Source organism: Megalobrama amblycephala, linkage group LG18, assembly GCF_018812025.1.
Source record: "Megalobrama amblycephala isolate DHTTF-2021 linkage group LG18, ASM1881202v1, whole genome shotgun sequence".
In the NCBI taxonomy this organism is placed as follows: domain Eukaryota; kingdom Metazoa; phylum Chordata; class Actinopteri; order Cypriniformes; family Xenocyprididae; genus Megalobrama; species Megalobrama amblycephala.
This window is the reverse complement of record NC_063061.1, coordinates 4,916,220-4,937,874: the sequence shown is the minus strand read 5'-3', so window position 1 is coordinate 4,937,874 and position 21,655 is coordinate 4,916,220. Positions and strand designations below refer to the sequence as shown.

The following is a 21,655-nucleotide window of genomic DNA, read 5'->3' as shown; positions in this document are numbered from 1 at the left end:
CTATAATTAATTGTGCAGTACAGTTAAATTAATCATAATTAATTTTAAAGTACAATAGTACTGTGGTATGAAGCAGCTTGGGGGTTATTTGTTGCCATAAGTACGGAGCCCCTACATGACAATGGGGGGAAAAAAATGAGATAGGAAAAAAATATATATTTGTAAAATTAATATTACACTAAACTTTTGATTTCCCCGAGAAACTTATTCCCAGAGAAAACTATTGCATTCCCCTGAGATTGTTCACTCACAAAAGCACTGAAATATAGTTTTTCCTCCCACCTCATATTATTTCCACAACTAAAGTTTTGCTACACCGTAAAAATCTGTAAATATAGCGCACAATGTACTGTTCAGATTTGAAGGAATTTTTCGGGGTTTTTTTTTTACAGGTGTTTTATTTTGAATTTTACACTGTATTGCGTTGTGTTTTATGGCCCTATTTTCAGCACATGGTCTGAAGCACATGGCACAGATGCATTTAGGGCGTGTCTGAATCCACTTTTGCTAGTTCAACGATGGAAAAAATGGACAGCGCCCCAGGCGCATGTTCCAAAAGGGTTCTACCTAGTCTCTTAATGAGTCATGGGTGTGTTTTGGGCGTAACGTGCAATAAACCAATCAGAGTGTCATCTCCAGTTCCCTTTAAAAGCCAGTTGCGCATGCACCATGGCGGATTAGCTATTTAAACTGAACGCTTCTCCAGAGAGGAATCCTTTTATATTTAAACATTTGGCATGTTTGTGTGCTGCTGCGTGTCCCTGTTTGTGTAATAAGCAGAGTGTACGTGTGTTGTGCACCTGCCTATAGGCACATATTACTATCGCGCCCTTTAAATAACAAAAAAAATCCTGTGCCATTGACTTTAGACCAGGTTTCAGTTGGTCAATGGCACAGTTGTTTTCAGTTGCCTCAAAATAGCAACACGCCAACAATGCACCTGAACACACCTCGTTTTCAGACCAGCACGCCCATGGGCGAACAGATGGGCGTGAGTGCATTTGCTATTTAAACGTGGCGCAGGACGTGAAAATGATTACTGAAACTAGCAAAAAACACTTTGCGACGCATTGCACCGGGTGTATGATAGGGCCCTTAAGAGTTAACAGAAATGCCCGTAAAATTAATGAATAATATCCCCATAATGAGCTGCCTAACGAGCTTCTGGTATTTAACGGATTTATTTTTTACAGTGTAGCAAAACCAAAACGGAAAAGTTTCTCCAGGAACGCAAAAACGTTTGCAAGTGAACGCAAAGTTTTTTGGGGAAATGCTAACATTTTGCAAGCAAACGTAAAGTTTCGCAGAGGATCATAAACGTTTTTTGAGTAAACGCAAAGTTTCACAGGGAGCGAATGATAACTTTCTTGTGGCATTGAAATCAAAGTTTTCCTCCCATCTCATTTTGTTTTTGCCATCGTCATGTCCCTTTAGAGGCTCCATAAGTAAGTTACTGTTGATGTTATATAAAATTATTCTAGTTACTGAAGTGATCAATTATAGTAACATGTCATTAGGCCTTGTGTCCACCAAAGCATTTTTAGCCAGCTGAAAACGTTAGGTGCTCTGCTGAAATATTTCTCATCCAGTTTGTTCCGTTCTCTGCTTGTTGATGTCGTTGTACAGCAAGAATGTTGTGACAGTTGGTCGGTGTTGTATTTGTCCCGTCCCTCCTCCACTCTGATTGGACGGCTGGCTAAAGAGTGACAGTGACGAGTGCAGTGTTTTACTCAAAGATGAACATTTTTCAACTTGAGGTGACCAGTAAAAAACGTTGAACATAGCTTGAAAAAGAACTCGTTACGCTCCTGACGTTTAAAAAGCGTGGCACTCCCATTGAAAACAATTGGAAGAGTATACTAGCCACTGGTAAAAACGCTTTGGTGGACACACGGCCTTACCGTAACGTGTAACACGGACACTGATATGAAGTGCTACTAAATTGCCCACAATAAACATTTCCTCACTCCACTGGATTACAAAATGTGGATTCTATGCAACATGTGCTTTACAAACAGGCTTGTGCTTTAAACTGAAGACTCTACACATCGCTGGGTGTCCTTGGTCGCATGGTGAATCTGTAAGGCATGCACCCACAACACGCAATCCTCAATGATCTGAGAATTTCAGGGTTCCTGAACGCATATATCATGGGGTTAATGATGGAGTGGCAGATGGCTGGAAGAGCCGTGGCATAGGTGTAGATCACAGGGAACCGTGTGTCCGCCACCAGCGAGTACATGGCGAGGGGGACCCAACAGAATGCGAACGTGCCCAGGATGGTAGTCAGGGTGGAGACCCCTTTCGTGGTGGAAGACGAGTGCGAGGCAGTCATAAATTGACGCTGAACTGCGATCTGCTGAGCGTGTCGGAAAGCGATCTTGCAGATCTGAAGGTACAGCTGCAGAATGAGTGCGAATATCAGGAGGAAGGACACGGCGAGCGCCGCGGCGTTGCTTTTGTTCACTGGTCGACAGATGCTACAGGTGCTCTCGTCCTCCAAGCAGTTCCAGCCCAGGACCGGGAGCGAGCCGAGCGTGGCACTGGTGGCCCACAGCAGCACAAGCGTGATGTAGGTGAACGTCACCGTGCGCTCAGTGTGGTACGTCAACGCGTTGTACAGCGACAGGTAACGATCCACGGTGATTGCCAGGATGTTCAGCACAGAGGCCGAGAAGGCTGTGATGAGGAGCCCCGCCGACAGCAGCGTGACGAATCCTGAATCGATTATATAAGTTACGATGAAATTGAGGATAAGGCCCAGGCCGGCCAGGAGGTCAGCGAACGCCAGACTCCCGATGAGGACGAACATGGGCGCTCTCAGAGTGGGCGTGTAGGCGATCAGAGCAATCACCACTGCGTTCTCGCAGGACATGAGCGTGCCCGTCACGCACAGCAGCACGTCCCATGGGTTGATGATTATTACGGGCACCGGCTCAAGCTCCCAGGATGGGGCGTGCGACGTGTTTCTTCCCTCCAGTACATCCCAGTTCCAAAGAGAAGTGTTCTGGAGCAGGTTACTCATTGCCACAGCAGGAGGGTGAGTCACTGAAAATGAGACATCACACATAAGAGAGCATGAGATGATAGATAGATAGATAGATAGATAGATAGATAGATAGATAGATAGATAGATAGATAGATAGATAGATAGATAGATAGATAGATAGATAGATAGTCAAATGAAAACACAAATACACAGATATACCTCATACTCAATGTACACTAATCACTAAGTTGGTAATATTAATTCAGTGATATTGTTAATTTAACAGCACTGACAATATCGAATGTGAACAAAATTATTAAAGGGTTAATAAGTGGTTATTAAAGGGTTAGTTCACCCAAAAATAAAATTTATCCCAAAATTTACGCAGCCTCAAGTGTATATGACTTTCTTCTTTCAGCCAAACACAAAGATATTTTTCTTATAAAAACCCATCGTTTCTCTTCAGAAGGCCTTTATTAACCCCCTGGAGTCGTATGGATTACTTTTATGATGGATGCGCTTTTTTGGGCTTCAAAATCTCAGGTACCATTCACTCCCATTATAAAGCTTGGAAGAGCCGGGATATTTTTTAATATAACTCCGAATGTGGCTGAAAGAAGAAAGTCATATACACCTAGGATGGCTAGAGGGTGAGTAAATAATTTTCTTTTTTGGGTGAACTGTCTGTTGGGTGAAAGTAACTTTTAAAAGCAATGGATTACAATACTGCATTACTCCCTTAAAAAAGCTATTGCATTTCTTGCTGGGTCATTCCGTGTCAAAGAGACTGTCCTCCAAAAAATGACCCTATAGGTCGTTTTTTCAAGCACCTTATTACGACTTATATTTACATTTTAAAGTCATGCACCCTCTAGCTGGTGTAAAAATAATGACAGTGTCGTGTTACATCTGTCGTCATGAAATGACGTATGACTGTCGTTGCCAATCAAAATGCATGTTCATTTAAATGCGTGGACTTTTTACATGGTCCATTACCCGCAATTTGTCCTATTTCCATTTAGCAAAACTCATCTTTTTTATTAACGACTACACCTACCCCAACCCTAAACCTAACCTTGGTAATTTATAGTGCATATACACTTTATGAACACATGCGTTCCCTGGGATCGAACCCACAATCACATGATTGCATATTGTTGTATATTGCAATGCTCTACCAATTGAGCTACGCAAAACCTGAAATATGATGCAGATAAAAGAGTACAATGCATTAAAATGAAAGTGTCCTGTTGTCGATAGGGGTGCAACTTTAGTAAACGCTCCTATGGGTCGTATTTCAGGGAAGTGACAAACGACCTATATGGGCGTATTGGTTGGAGAACATGTTGGTGTCAAATCAACCAAACTTCCCAAATTTACCAATGTACTCATGGAGCCACATTAACATGTCTACATCTCTGGGATTGAACCATCGAGGGCCTTTAAAATGCAGATACCAAAAGGAAAGTTTGTTAAGAACCAGAATCTAAAAGGATATCTTTAATACTTCTTGAGTTGCAGGCATGCAAACTTGAGGCAAAAAACATCAGTTTTTCTGTTCACACAGAATGACCCTGTTTACTTTTTATGAAAAGAAATGCATTACATCACTTTTACATTACTTTTCTCAGCTGGGCGTGGTTTGCTTGTTTGTTTTTTAATGAAAAATATATATTTTTGGCAAACATAAAGGCCCTTTCACACCAGTATTTGTACGGTTAAATTAAAACATCAAAAGTCAGCAGCAAAGACATTTGTTCATAAAGTGAGATTAAAATGCTTAACGTATATTTGTGTTATTTAACATATTTAATTATTGCAGGTTTATATTCTGAGTTTGCTGTTTTTATTCATTATGAGCAATACTGGATCTGTTTTTGTGCAAGTGAGATGAGTAAATGCATTATAGTAAATGCAATTTTACTACAAAAAAGTTTCACACAACACCTCTGCACTTACTCCCAGTTTCTCTCAACATGGTGACAGGAGAGCTGTCAGTCAATAAAAATGGGAAATCAAAGTAACCCGCGTTACTCAGAAAAAAGTAAAGCAACTCAGATATTTTGTTGCAAATTTAAAAGTAATGTACTGCTAGTTACTTGAAAAAAATTGAATCTGATTACATAACTCGTGTTACTGGTAACTTGAGCTGAAAAATAACAATTCCCGTAGAGCTGCTTATAGCTGAATGGAGCGGAGCAGGGATGATGTCAAAATCCGGAAGACTAATTCACCACTGGTTCCCTCAAGATTTTCCTAATGGGGTTTTATAATGGGGTTTTTACATTTATGAGTAATATAAGCTCTGTGGTAATCATAACTTAATAATACTTGAATGTTTTGCTACAATCTAAATTACACATACCCATATTGAAAACACACATTTTGAAGCTGCAATTTTTTTTTTTTTAAAGTCCCCCTTTGGTGAAAATCAAGTTGTCCATATGTCTATGTGATGTTTTTAATATGCTTTAAGACAAACCATGTGCAAATTCATGTCAACACCATTGCTGAGTATTTTTTCCTTAAAGGGGGGGTATCACACACAGTTTCTGCCAATCTCATGTTAATCTTGAGTACATATAGAGTAACAATGCATCCTTCATATCTCCGAAAAGTCTTTAGTTTTAGTTATTTTTGTCTTCAGTTTTGTCATATTTATAAAAGATAGATGCACTAAACCGAGTCTTTCCGGAAAAAGCCGAGCTCCTGGAGGCGTGTCTGTCGTCAGTGCCGTGGGCGGAGTTAAAGAGTCAGGAGCGCGTGCATCTTCTGCGTAGAGATCGTCTGCTAGCTGCGACATCATTACGAATACAAAGGGAACAAAAACCTTTGTGTTGTTTACATTATATGCACTTGCGCGCCGATTGCCAACAAAACACAGACATCTGATGCAGCTTTACTCACCACCGCGATCTGCAAATCCAGTGCCGAACTGGAACTTGTTTACAAAGTATTTATCACCAAAATCCCAGGAACAAACAAACACGTGCACAACTCCGTTGCTGCTCCGGAAAAACAAAACTTCATCCACTGTTCCCTTAACGCTGGGTTCTTTGTGAAGCTGAAAAAGGTAATCTTTCCCTCACAACCAAAAACACACTCCTTTAGTGACAGGAGCTGCGTCTCATTTCAGAGGCTGCATCCTTCGGAGGTCGCATTTGAAGGCTGATACTTCATCAAGGATGTCATATTTAAAGGGGCTCTATGTAAGATATTTACTTTAATAAAGCATAAAAATACCCCGATATGTTTGCAGATATTTAGGAAACATGCTAAGTTCACCTACTTGTTTCTCAGAAAAACAATGCTACAGCCAGATATTCTACTTTGAAATGTGCGTTCCGTGTCGGAATGTCTTTGTTTTTGGTCTGTGCGAAACCATGTGCTGCCAGTTTATCCAATAGTATTTCGACATCACAAGTTGTCAGTTGGCGGAAAGCAGCGCGTAATGCAACCATGGAAATCAGCAAACAAACTGGGTCAGAGAATCGCAGATTCTACCTGACCTAAAAAGCCTCTGAATCCATCTAAATATCTCTATGAACGACAGCATATTAAAACAGATAAATCAACTCATCAACTTACAGTGTGTAAGTCTCCTCAACTTTCATTGTGAATTGCGTTGTGTTAGTGTAGACCTATAGTAGGCTGTGTTATGTATCCTGATTGACTTTATGATTAGTTAAATCTGTTTTGCACACTGATTTCAGACAGTACAGGACAGCCTCTGTCTCGTTCACTTCACGTCTGTGGGCGTTACGCACAGCTCAGTGTGGCCCAGCGCCAGGATTCCAGTTTTGGATGGGCCAGACCAATTGTGGGTGGGCCTTAAATTAAAAATGTTAAATTAAAAAAAAAAAAAAAAAACGTTATCCAATCACTGCTTAACCTAATAAAAAACCTAATAAAAAATATTGACTAATATAGCCTACTGTTATATTATCTGTGCGTACATACATAATATAGATTTTAATAGCTTGATGTTCTTCAAATATTTTGTTGCATTGTTAAAAGTTTCGGTTCATAAGACAGACCTATCCGCGATCGCTCTCCATGGTTCTGACCAAAGAAGAGCGCTTTGGAATCTCCATTACGCATGAAACGCATCAGACCTGGGCTGCGTTTCCCGATAACATTGTCTCTTAGCGCGCTACGAAGACTCTTAAGGTATAACTTAACTAAAGGTATACTTCCACTAAAGGTATATCATTGCTAGGCGTCTTCAGGGCTATCATCCACTCGCGAGGCATAGGCGCTGAAAGGCAGAGGCGCTGGCGCCCTCCTAGCAACCGCGCTGTTTTTGGTAAAACATGATTTTGACGACTTCATTAAGTTTTGTTTTATAGAAAACTCTTTTTAAAAGATATTCGTTTTGTATAAATTGTATCTTAATTTTGATCAATGTTTTATCAATCAATTGCCCGTATTTAATAAATAAGAAGCAAATATATAGCAGACAATGTAATAACCTTAGTGTAATTGACAGAATTACTAAAAAATATTTTGCTACCTAAAAGTTAAAGATTTTTTGTGTCACGCATGCATGCATGTCTATTTCCCTCATATTAAATATAAAACGCATGTGGACTGATATTTTTCCAATGTCTGGACTCCTTTATTAATGGAGTATATAAACAGACGTTTCAATATATTGGTATTAAATGCATTTTCTGAGAATTTATATTTCAAGTTTTTACTGCAAATGTCGAAATGCGCGCTCTTTGGTCCATCAGTGCTTTGGGTCACTGATCACATTAGAATAAAATATCTCATAATAAAATACAAAATTGACTGATTTATGAATGTATATGTGTTAGCTATGGCATGAAATATCTGATATTCCGATTGTCAAATACATGGAAGTGGAAGTGTATTGTTGTTAAAACACCTTTATAACGATCGCGTTAGTTGAGCTGTATGCGCGATATAATTTTATGACACAAAATTTTGAAATGTAGGCTTAAATCAAACACATTTTAATTCAGATTCTGTATTGGAAGAATGTTGGGAGAATGTTGGAACAGGGGGGCCGGCCGCTCCCTCTGCCCCCCCTGTTCCAACGTCTATGGCAGTACCTATTTTGAACACTGGGTGTCATTCCTACATAGAGCCCCTTTAAGAACAGTAACCATAATAAAATTGACTGATATTCATTTTGAGGTGTAAAATACTGTAATTTCTTTCTTACGTTGCAATCTAACAGTTATTTTTCTTAAATGAGACCGATGATGTATGCAGCCTTCAAAGGGTGCAGCCCCTGCCATTGTTGAAAAATTTCTCGGCTTCCGTATCCCGAACGAAACGCGTTGATGGGCGTGCTCTTTCTCTTGCTCTTGGTGATGTGTGTGAATGCTTATCAGGGAGAAGTGCCCATACAAGGAATTCCACTCTCTTTTGATGTCATACAGGACACACTCGAAAAAAACTCTCCGAAACCTGTACTGAAACCGGAAGTAGTCATTTGGCACAGAAATACTCCATCACAGGTCCAACTCGTGTTTTGAAACTTTGGCCATGTTTAGCATGAGAATGCAACTCTTCAACAGTGTAAATAAGTCAGTCACCCCCCCTTTAAAACTGTGAACCAAAAACGCGACTTGAAATCGCTGGTGTTTCTGACGTCACAAACTACGTTGTATCCAATCACGTGTGATCGTCAATGAGTGGATCTCTGAGTTGCGTGAGCGAGTGGAGGCGGGGCTAATTTGCATATTCATAGAACCGCGTATACTAAATGAGGCAAGGGTGTAGAGTTACATTCAAGCTATTTTAAGAGATGAAGAATTTCGTTTCAAGAAAAAAAAAAAAACGTTCGTATGTCATTTTGGTGATCAAAGATGAGTTTTAAGGGATAAAATTAAACGTATGATCTAATAAAGTACATAAGTTTGGGGTGTGAGTGTGTGTAGTTTACATTGTAGAACAAAACGTTCAAGAATCATCATTATGTTTACCACACACCTTATTTTACTCATAAATTGAACACTGTTACTGAACTGGAGTGAATCAACATTGACCTGATTTGAGCTGAATAATGATATAATGTCTTCTGTAGAGCTGCTTTACAGCTGAAATTGAATTTGATTCACAGCCTAATTGATTAATGTTACAGCATTAACACTGTTATTAATCTGTTTATTAATGTGAAGCGCTAAATAAATGTGACTTGACTTGCCTTGACTTCACAGATCTGTTAATATTCAAAAGAGGGTTGGGTGAATGAGTTATTTTTAGACAAATTCCATCTTTAGCCCTCTGCTGCGCATGTAAAATAAGCGGCTATACTTAATTGAGATTTTTCTGCCACTTCTGAGCTGATAATCAAACTGAAGTAGAAAAATCTCATGCAGACATTGCAACATTATTGTAAAACATAACATTTCTCAAACAAAGACTGGTACCAACCACTGAACGGGCTCGTGTCTCCATCCCTCTTCCATCAAGTGAAGATGAAGAATAGATGAGGCTCAGGAAAGCATCCCGTGCCAAGCGCATCTTTTTGGGATGAAAATGAAGGCGTGGGTGAGAGAGAATCTGTCGTCTTGCTTCTGTTGTTGTTGTTGTTGTTTTTATTTATTTATGATTTTAATGTTTGTTCGCCCGTTTATTGGCATCAAGGTTTCTTACCTGGGCAGCGCTCAGCCTTGGCTTGTCATTCTGATCAGAACGCGTTGGCAGTTCACAGACAGCGGCGCCTGCTTGTTAGCATCTGATTGGTCGCTGAGATGACTCGCTCAGCTGACGTCAAGGGCTTGGTCTGCGCTATGATTCAGTCACAACGCTCTGCGAACGCGACGCGAAGAAACACAGCGTCGCGTATGGAATCCTGACGTCAGCGCGTTGGCGAAACTTGCGCGCTCCGGTTACAGCAGAGTTGTGCGCCATTCAGAACTGAATTCTTTTTAAATTCCAGTCCAAAACTTCAATGTAAGAAAGTAGAATTGAAGTGGAATCAAATTCACTGTTGTGGTTTAATATAAGCGAAAATTTCATTTTTCAGTAGTACGAGTACGTATTCAGAAACATCTACAGGATATACACCAGCAGAGTTGCTCTAAAAAGTAGGCTAATCAGTTACTAGCTAGACTACTAATTACATTTTCAACGGTGTAATTAGATTACTTTACTAATTACTCTCTCTCTAAAAGAATTGGATTACTTACTCATTACTTTCTAAATCCCATATCAAACTCGACCAGTTGAACAACAAGGATAAACACGAAACTGATTCTTTCAAATAAACAATATACAATTGCGTTCTTGAACTGAACAAAGTGTGTAAAAATATACATTTTAACATCAAGTTTTGATGTTAAATCCACTATTGTTTAATATAGAATTGTTCTATACAGTATTAATGCAATTACATCAGAAGTAACTGTAATTAAATTAAGAGTAATCCCTGACGTTACTTTTTCAAGAGAAAAATATAGTGATTAGACTACTTAGTAATTAATTACAACCAACATTTGATAACCAGAAGCATCAGATGATATGAATAATCAATGTTTGATACGCCATTCTGTATTTCATGTAGGCTATGAATTCTGTTCATGGTATATTTCAATGGAAATCAACCAAATTAATATATGTGTATGGCTAAATTTATATATAGCCCTTGAATGTCTTAGACCTCCTGGAGCTTTTCTTTATAGTGATTGTAACAACTAAAATCAGCAGTATATAGCTACATATATATAGATATAGATCATTGACTAATAAGGTTTTTAAAATTGTAAAAAAAACAAAAACAAAAACAAAAAAAAAACATAATGGAGATATAATTAATTTTGAAGTTTTATTAAGTGTTAACAATGAGATTATGTGGTTTTTATAATCAATTAACACTGCTTTTGTCATTTTTATAAGATGGACAAAATTTGTCACCAAAAAAGTCATTCGGATTAACCAAAATTTCGGTTTTACCAAATGACAATATTTTCAAACAATGTTGAGGCTTATATATTTCTAGCTTGCAAGCAAATCATTTTATATTTAATGCAAGTTTTTAAAACATTTTCCATGTTTTATAGCGACTGTACCGAATGACCTGATGTTTCAGGACATGCGTATGAACAAGTGAAATCATGAATTTTTCAAATAGATAAAAGAGAGTTAGTTACTTTGCTTCACGACCATGTGGTCATTTGCAAGTGTCTGAATGATGTCACATCCTGTCACATGATATTGACCGCATGACTTGATCTAAAATGGTCCCTTTATATTGGTTACTCCGAATGACATCAATGAAATTCATTTTTCCAGACATTCTTTCTCATAACAAAGCAACGACTTCTACACATAATTTTAATGCCATTTTGCACTATGTTGATATATGATGTGATAAAATCATGCCAGAATAAAAAAAAATATATACATTTATTACATTTTAAGATATTTTAATTGGAAATTAAATGCCTGTATTGGCCTTTGGACGGTTAAACCGAATGACCTTTTGACCCTTCAAAATCTTTAAAATACCTTTATATGTAGGAAAATATAATTAAAACCTTTTGGATTTAATAAAAGATATATAGTTGCACTACCTTATGTACTTTGGATGTCATATCTTTGTTTTTATTATTATTATTAAAGCCTTTGGACAAAAAAAATAACCCGTCACATTATGGATACACCATCCATAAAAGTAATTTTAAAAGTAGTTTTTATTTTTTCTATTGGTCTTACAAGGACAAAGTCTGTATCTTCACTAAAACTCAGTGGACAAAGGATGACTGGGCTATTCGCTCTTGTCACATGCACTTTCATCATTTTAGTAAGATCAAACCCCTCACTATCTTGCTACACGTTTTGACGACATTACCCAAATTTACTCTTATTCCTTAAATTAATATTACCATTCACAGAGAAATCAGGTAAAATCCAATAAACATGTATAACACATTTTCAGAAGAGACATTCATACTACAACTACGAGGTTTCCCCCAGTAATGCGTGCATTGAAGAGATTTTCCTTGAATAACATCAGCAGTTGCCACATCAGATGCAACTCATAAATACTTCTGTTGCTTGACAACCTCTACAGATCTAAAAACCCCAGCAATAAATAATAGATGTTTGTTCAGAAACGCCCATGTGCTGGTGCTGACCATGGTGCTGATGTAGTTCATGAAGTTGACGCTAGATGGCAGCACATCCACATTCAACTGCAACAAGGGGTCTCTGGTGATGGAGAATCGGCAAATGTGACCCTAGTTGCTTCTTCTTTTCTTTTCTTTCATGGACAAGGCATTCGCTTTGGATAAGTGTGTCAGCCAAATGCATAAATGTAACACACTTTATATGGAAATGAAATATTGAAATTTCAGTTTAGCTATTTCCAGCATTCGTTTGACGTATCAAAGGAATATTTTTAGTATTCATTTTATAGATATTAATAGATTTCACACATCCCAAATAGAAAATTGGGAGCAGAATTAATCCAGCTGAGTATATCCCACAATTCATGTAAAGATAAATGTTATTTTTGGCTTCAAATTTGAGCTTCCTTCTTGTGTTTCACCAGCTGTGTCTGTCAGTGAGGTTCTTTTACACTCTGATGTCTCTGAAAATAAAGAGCTACTTAAACTTTATTTGTATAATGGGTAAATAAATACCTTCAAACCTAACTGCAAATTATTTGCTTATGATTGACAGTTACTATTGTCATCACTTCAAAACTCCTCCAGTAAAAAAGCTTTGAAAACATCCTGTATTATAGAACAATTGTATTTTTATTCTCTTTTTTTCTCTGTATCCCCATCAGGTTCATAATTATGCAAAAAAGATAAATGTTTTCAATCATGACAACTTTTACATGTCATTTAATATGGCAATGTTAATGTATTTACATGGCTGCTGCTGTTGATTATTATTGCTTGCTACTGCTAATAAATACACAGAATACACAGGGGAATAACAATATGGCGTCTTTTATGACGTCATGAGTAATCTAGTACTTTATATAGATCGGTGGACCAGACTATTTAAATGTTGATCAGGATCAGCAGAGGCCAGTCAGCTCATGCCGTGCGGTAATGATCATTAAAGGGTTAGTTCATCCAAAAATGAAAATAATGACATTAATTACTCTCCCTCATGTCGTTCCACACCCGTAAGACCTTCGTTCATCTTCAGAACACAAATTAAGATATTTTTGATGAAATCTGATGGCTCAGTGAGGCCTGCATTGCCAGCAATGCCACTGAACTTTTCAAGATCCAGAAAGCTACTAAAGACATATTTAAATCAGTTCATGTGACTGCAGTGGTTCAACCTTAATGTTATGAAGCGATGAGAATACTTCTTGTGCGGCAAAAAAAACAAAATAACTACTTTTCAACAATATCTAGTGATGGGTGATTTCAAAACACTGCTTTGAATCTTTATGAATCTTTTGATTCGAATTAGTGATTTGGAACTGCTGAAATCATGTGACGTTTTTAACTGATTTGAATCAAATGATTCGTAAAGCTTCATGAAACAGTGTTTTGAAATCGTCCATCACTAGATATTGTTGAAAAGTCATTCATTTGTTTTTGTGGTGCACAAAAAGTATTCTCATCGCTTCATAACATTAAGGTTGAACCACTGCAGTCACATGATCTGTTTTAAATATGTTTTTAGTAGCTTTCTGGGCACTGAAAGTGTTAATTGTCTTGCTGGCAATGCAGGCCTCACTGAGCCATCTGATTTCATCAAAAATATCTTAATTTGTGTTCCGAAGATGAACAAAGGTCTTACGGGTGTGGAACGACATGAGGGAGAGTAATTAATGAATTTTCATTTTTGGGTGAACTATTCCTTTAATGCTCACAGCCTGCACCCTTATGACTGAACTAGATATATCGAAATAGATATAGCCATGCTCAAAAGTTTGCAGAATCTGCAAAATATTAATTATTTTAACAAAATTTTGAGATCCATCTTTTCACACTGAGGACAACTGAGGGACTCAAACACAACTATTAAAAAAGGTTCAAACATTCACTGATGCTCCAGAAGAAAACACGATGCATTGAGAGTCAGGGCGTGAAAACTTTTGAACAGGATGAAGATGTCACAATTTTTCTTATTTTGTTTAAATATCATATATTTTTTTAATTTAGTACTGCCCCTCAGGAGCAACAGAAGATACTTACACATTTCCCAGAAGACAAATTAAGTACAACTTACAAAAAACAAGGAAAGTGCTGTGTGGGTGTAAAATCCGTATCCCGGTGCTCTTTGGGTGTAGGGATAATTCAACTCATAAAAAACATATCAATCCAAGGCACTCAAGAAATTTTAGGAAAAAATCTTTATTTTTTATATATTTTTCCTAAAATTTCTTAAGTGCTTTAGATTGGTATGTATTTTTTTTAAGTACAGTTAAATTCCAAAAGTTCTCTTAATGCATCGTGTTTCCTTCTGGAGCATCAGTGAATGTTTGAACCTTTTTGTAATACATGTGTCTCTCAGTGTGAAAAAAATGGATCTCAAAATCATTCAGCCACTGCCGGAAAGGGTTCAAATATGCAAAAGATGTTGGGAAACCACAACTGCAACTTACTGTCTCTGATATTTCAGTCTGAATCCTCCCAATTCCAGTCATTTTGTTTTTAAATTTGTTACATAAATAATGTGTTCCCATTAGTGGTATACACCTACAGCAGTCATTTTAATGCTTATGTACTGAATATTAAACCCGTTTCTTTGATATGCTTTGGCACTTTTGTCTGTACAGTGTTTATAAAAAACTACAACTACAAAACTCATTCAATCGAGACCATCATTATTCAAGTGTGTCCCACTGTAGGTGAACAGTTCACAGAGACTTGTGGGCTGGCTTTTGACTTTGAACACTAAGCATAAGAAACCACCCAAGCCACCAAAACCACCTACAGTATAACACCCTAACAACCACAAAATAACACCTCGACATCATGAGAGAAAAATATATAGGCAAGCATCACACTATAAGCCTCTTATTTTGTTTTGGATATAGACCTATCATACCTTATTCATTACAGTAAAGCATATTATAATCTCACATAAATAGTTTGTGTACCCTTGTTTCAGTTGTTTGTAATTGCTTTGATGTACTTCACCGTTGGCAACATGGGCTTTTAATAAAACTTGGTATTAATGTTTTTACTTTTACTATGGTAACTTTTTAATGGCGTGTCAGCTGATGCCTTCATCTTGTTGTATTGTTTAGTTTAGCGAAATCATCTGCTGAAGTCTATTTCATATAGATATTCATACATGCGTCTAACTACGGATACGGAGGCTGTCAACTGACTGTTGAATGATTACTGATTGCTCCAATATGGCGGACATTTCACATATAGTGACCCATTGAAACGGACGCTAATGAGGAATCTATAGTCCAAGGCCACTCCCACCAATCTGCTATAGATACACTTACCAGAATCAAATACCGCCTCGCTTTAGTAGGAAATACTTCTTAGCAAACTTTTAGTCAAATAACAAGAAATGTTAAAGTCCCCTGAGCTTGTGACAGCAAGTGGAGGTGAGGCTAATTTGCATATTCATAGATCCCCATTCAAGCTATCCCCATTAAAGGATTAGTCCACTTTTAAATAAACTTTTCCTGATAATTTACTCACCCCCATGTCATCCAAGATGTCCATGTCTTTCTTTCTTCAGTTGAAAAGAAATTAAAGTTTTTGAATAAAACATTCCAGGATTTTTTTCCATATAGGAAAATTTCTCATCTGGGATCGTGTAGAACAATTTGAAGCTGCAGTGAAACTAATTTTGACCTTCAACTGTTTGGTGCCCATTGAAGTCCACTATAAGGAGAAAAATCCTGGAATGTTTTCATCAAAAACTTTAATTTCTTTTCGACTGAAGAAAGAAGGACATGGACGACATGGAGGTGAGTAAATTATCAGGAAAAGTTTATTTAAAAGTGAACTAATCCTTTAAGGCATGAAGCAATTTTTTTTTAAATATGTCATTTTGGTGATTAAAGATGAGTTTTAAGGGATAAAATTATTGACTACAGGGGGAATTTATCTATATTAAATTTATTTCTACAAAAATGCTTCAGAAAAATAAGATTGAGGTTGATTTAAATTAAGGAAAGATTTTATTTTGCTCATGTCCGCAAAAGTTTAAAACTAAAAATGGTCCATCACAACACCATGCGACCAGCATCATATGTTATTTTGTTCTGCAATGGACATTTTAAACACATTATCATAAGTGTCCTTTCGTTTTTTTTTATATATTTTATTACAATAACCTATTGTCAAGTGCGTTTTATTTTATTGAAGTTGTAGGTCTGTATTCAGATCTGAGGTTACAGAAAATAACGTGGTTGGCCAGAAATTGCTGTTGAAATTACGAGTCAAAATGCTGAAATTGTCAACTATATGTAACCAGTTAACCAAGTTATCCTATAGATGCATAACATTGTTGTCATGACATAATGAATTATTGAATTACTTACCATAATTTAACCTTCTATGTGTCAACGAGTGCGTGTTTATTGCTAATAAACACAAATTAGTTAACTGCAGTATTTTTGAACTCTTATTATTATAATATAATATAATGCTGCTTCTCATAACCTTTCAGGTTTGCATAACATCTCTTAAAATTAACTAAATTGCCTTTAAATTTACCAGTCAGAATAGTCTATTCTTATTTGTTACTGCGTGTTGCAGTGTTTATTATAAATGATTTATCTGTGGACGCATGTAATTATTCTCTTAATTCAAACAACAACATCTCTACTCTTCTCTGATGAAGTGTTTTGCCATTTATAGAATGAGCCAGCAGTATAATGTAGATCATTTGTTTCCCCCAGAGCAACTTTTGTTATGTTGACATAATGAGGAAATTTCACTGAAAGTTGCAATCATCATGAAAACAATAAAGAACAACATGAAATCCTCAGGGCTTCCGTATGTTTTCTTCCAGATGAATGTAATTTTAAATGTTTGTTTCAATGTTTTTTATTCTTCAAAATGTCTCTGTTTCATTTTGTACTCCTTATAAAACTTAATTTTTTCAATGAGCAAAAATCATTCAGGCTTTATTCTTATAGTCAAAACTCAAACTAATTTCAAATAAAAAGGAGAAGTTGTTGTTCTTGGGTGTTGTCCTTATTTCATACTGTGTGGTTTCAAATCCTCCTGCAGGTGCTTTCTTGACTATGGCCATCACCTCAACCCAGTGTTTAAGCAATCTAGAAACCCTGTTTCCTGTCACTGTCCGCTTGAGCAAACGTGCTTCCTCTATTTGAAGGGAGTGCCGCATGCTCTGTGGGTTTGGTGTCAGTTTTAAGAAAAATGATGAGGGTGCAGTGTGTGATGCACTGAACTGCTGAAAGAAAACATGCACAACATTGGAGGAATTTAGGTTACACGTCTTTATTTTGATAGTCCACATTCTACTAACTTTGCAAGTACATGTCCACAAACTCTCAGACTATTAGTAGACTGTTAGGTTTTGAGGTTTGGGTTAGTAGAATAATTTGACATTTAGTTGCAGTGTGTCTTACAGTCAGTAGAATGTGTGTTGGGAGCATCAAAATAAAGTGTTAGCAGCTATTAAGCAGAAAGTCTACTAATACTCTAATGAGAGTTAGCTGACATGTAGGTGCAGTTACTTATAGTTAGTAAAATGTCTAAAGTGGACCATCGAAATAAAGTAATACTGGAATTTATTTACTGTGAATTCATGCATTATCATCTACACTGAAAAAATGGTAACATCTAAATTAACTGGTTTTAACCTATACATAAATTTCCAACAACACGGTTAGAAATAGATATTTAAAGGTGACCTATAATGCCCCTTTTACAAGATGTAATATAAGTCTGTGGTGTCCACAGAATGTGTCTTTGAAGTTTCAGCTCAAAATCCCCCACAGATCATTTATTATAGCTTGTCAAATTTGCCTCTATTTGGGTGTGAGCAAAAACACACAGTTTTTGTGTTTGTCCCTTTAAATGCAAATGAGCTGCTGCTCCCGGCCCCCTTTCCAGAAGTGGGCGGGGCTTTAACAGCTCAACAACAACAAAGCTGGAGAATCTCACGCAGCCAAAATGAGGATTTTGTTCAGCCTTACATTGTTCAAACCGGAGTCGACACTGATGGAGAGACTCAGGAAGAAGTTACAACTTTTAGAATGAAACTGGACGTTTCTGAATGGTTAGTGGATAAATGTATGTAGTTGCTGTGGAGTTGATTCAACTCATCGACTAGCATGTGCCGTCATGTTCATCTTTTGTGCAAATCCAGCGCTGAATTGACCCTCGTTTGTGAAGCAGTTCAGCGTAAAATGACGGCATGACAACAACACTCTACTAAAACAACTCTTCCTCTTCTCTAAAGCAGCACAACATGGCCTCACCCCCTTTGTTGTGTGTTCTCGGGGGCGGGGTTTATGTAAATTTTAGGGTTTGTTATGCCACCAAGAAGCTCATTGTAGTCCCTACCAGCCATTGTAGTCCTTAAACAGAGAATTCTGTCAAAGAAAATATCTCCCTTTGCATTGAACTTTGAGCGTCGTAACTTTGCACTAACTAAAGTTAAAAAAGTGAAATAATAATCAACCTCCCCTTTAAACTATTTGCTAATAATTTTTTTTTTTAATTTAAAAGTATGCCCACATTCACTCATTCATAATAGGGCTGCAACAACTAATCAATAAAATCGATTATTATTGACAATAAAAATAATCAACAACAAATTTGATTAACGATTAGTCGCGTCTGCACGCTTGGACGGAAACCACCAGCCAATCACATCGCTTTACAGTAGGAAATAACCCATTTCTATGGACAAAATGCATTTGGAAAATAGGGGAGGAGCTGCAGCGGGAAAGGTACATGATCCAAGTCCTACGAAACATACTTTCTGCGCTTCAAACAAAATCAAACGTTTACCTCTCCTGCTTTGACAGATGCGTGTGCTGTCTAATGCCTTTAACACGTGTTTTCCTCAGCGCATAACTTACATTTTATGGATATCCTTATCTGTAGATTTAGTATTTAGTATAATCTGCCAACTTAAATTTCACAGAGTTCAATGAACGAGCGCCGGTGTGGTGCCGAATTCCTACCCCTGCCAAATTATTACCCCCCTAGTATTGGGTGGTTTAGGATTAGGTGTGGGGGTGGGGTTAGGATTAGGCAATCAGATAGCTACTTCAACGAGGGGGATAATAATTTGGCAGGGAGTCGAAATTCGGCACAACACCGGTGCGCACGTGTGCGTCAAACAGATCAATTCTGATTAAATACACATTTTGCCAAAATATCTTTTGTTAGAAATTGAGTGTAGCCCTAATGTCTAATATGTCAAAAACGCAAAACATTTCTTGCCTTGTAACATTCAGTACGAATCATGTGAACCATAGCATATTCTCAATTCAAAACGGTGAAATTTCATGGGTAGTTTGAATCACTGGATATTCCTTCGATAGTCGTTGAACATTTCTGTCGTAAATCAGTGGTCAGATATTAAATGTTTAATTATGTACATCTTACTACACACTATTTTACTGCTAAAACTAAAGCGTTGAGTTGGAATTCACACTTGTGAACAGTAAGCCCCGCCTACTTTTTATGCCACGCCCACTTTGGTCTGATTGGCTATCTCGATCATTTTGACATTTGTGAGTGCTGTTAGACCACTTTGGCAGACGCAGACCAGCCCAAAAATTTAACTTTTAAAACTTTTTGTCAACCTAACAACAAACAGCGGTGTGTAATGGAGTGCAGCAGAGCAGCATTAACAATATCATATATTTGGGGGGGCAATTTGGCCATTTCTAATTACTGGGTGGGACTTGTCCCCCTCAATGTCCAAGGTGGTTATGGCTTTAAGGTAACAATTGCAGGTTACCTCTGTTTACAGTGTACTCTTTTGGTGCACAGCATAATTTCAGTTTATGTTCACAATGCAGCAGCTAGAATGCTTATCTTCTCCCGAGAGTACCAGAACCTGCCGGATCCAGCTCTGTCCAGTCTGATGTCCACCCACCACCTGCAGCCTGTGTCGAGCGTCCAGTGTGGGGCTTCAATGATCAATGTCTGCTGGATGAACTGCTGCCACTTCCAGCCAGACAGCTGGAGAGACGCCTACACCTCGCCCTTATGATGGACTTCTCCATCATGAAGAACACACTGACCAATGCTGGTATCGTCCTCGTGAAAAATATACTTTGGACTAACTTAAATAAATAAATAAATAAATAAATAAAAACACTAATTGGTTACAGCCAAATGTATCATTTTCTTCTCAAATTATTTTTCAGTTATATTTATGGTTTGGTTCAAAGCTTAAATATTGATTTAATATTAAATCAAAAATATTTGTTTTCCCAAAGACAAAAGCATTCATACCATGTAGCATTTCTGTAGGTGCTAGCAATGCCAAGGTCATGGATTCGATTTAACTTTTTGGATTTTTTGGATTTTATGTTATTAAATTATATTTATGGGATCCATTTATTACCTGTTAATCACTTTTTGATCATAGACCCGAAAATGAAATTTCCAACTTAAACTGTTGTAAATCTTAAATGCTTTTGAGCACATTAAGTTTGGCATCTTTTTACAGAAGGCACTTGGCAGATTATTGCTGAAATGAAAGTTTAAAAAATGAAATTAAAAAAAGTTATAGAAAAATGCTATTTTTAAATTTTCCAAAACACAATTTACTCTAAAACTGTGAGAAAACCCAGGCCATAAAGTTGTGTTCCAAATTTGAGGTTGATATCTCAAATTCTTTTTGGGTGCAGTACCAAACGTTACCACTAGATGAAATTCGTTTTACATTCATTTCCAATGAGGCCATTTTTGACCACGAACAGTACAAGTGTAATTTTTTTCAGAACCATTTAACCTTTTGGGATCAAGTCCATGATTTTTTGTGTTCACAAGGCAAGTGTCAAAAACTTTACCAGGTTTCGTACCATTCCGATGAAGTAAAAAATTATAAAAAACACATTTTTTGGCATCAAGGTAATGAGTTTCTGGAGTTTTGGTGTTGGAATTTGGTCCCATTCTTGCCTGATATAGGTTTCCAGCTGCTGAAGAGTCTGTTGTTGTCTTTGATGTATTTTTCTCTATAGGTGAAAGATCTGGACTGCAGGTAGGCCAATTCAGCACCCAGACTCTTCTACGACGAAGCCATGCTGTTGTAATAGCTGCAGTATGAGGTTTTGCATTGTCCTGCTGAAATACACAATACAAATTTGGACTCGTCTGACCATAGAACACATTTACACTTTGAAACAGTCCATTTTAAATGAGCCTTGGCCCACATGTTGCCACACATGGCTTCCTTTTTGCATGATAGATCTTTAGTTGGCATCTGCAGATGGCACGGCGGATCGTGTTTACCGACAGTGGTTTCTGGATGTATTCCTGAGCCCATTTAGCAAAGTCATTTACACATCATGACAATTAGTGATGCAGTGTCGTATAAGGGCCCAAAGACCCCGTGCGCAACTTTTTTGAGACCTGTAGCAGGCATCAAATTTGAAATTAGCTCATTTAGTGGATAAAAGTGTAAAATTTCTCAGTTTAAACATTTGTTATGTTATCCATGTTCTATTGTGAATAAAATATTGGCTCATGTGATTTGAAAGTCTTTTAGTTTTCATTTTATTCAAATTTAAAAAACGTCCCAACATTT

At 37.3% G+C, this 21,655-nt stretch overlaps 1 protein-coding gene across 1 annotated transcript; it reads right to left on the bottom strand.

Moving 5' to 3' along the window:
• Positions 1–972: 972 nt before the first annotated feature.
• Positions 973–10,024, bottom strand: gpr185a (G protein-coupled receptor 185 a). Its single transcript, XM_048167221.1, has 3 exons — positions 9,620–10,024; positions 9,398–9,487; positions 973–3,048 (listed from the first exon to the last, which is right to left on the bottom strand). The coding sequence occupies exon 3, from the start codon at positions 3,023–3,025 to the stop codon at positions 2,042–2,044; it is 984 nt and encodes a 327-aa protein (XP_048023178.1). The 5' UTR covers positions 3,026–3,048; positions 9,398–9,487; positions 9,620–10,024; the 3' UTR covers positions 973–2,041.
• Between the last annotated feature and the right edge of the window lie 11,631 nt (positions 10,025–21,655).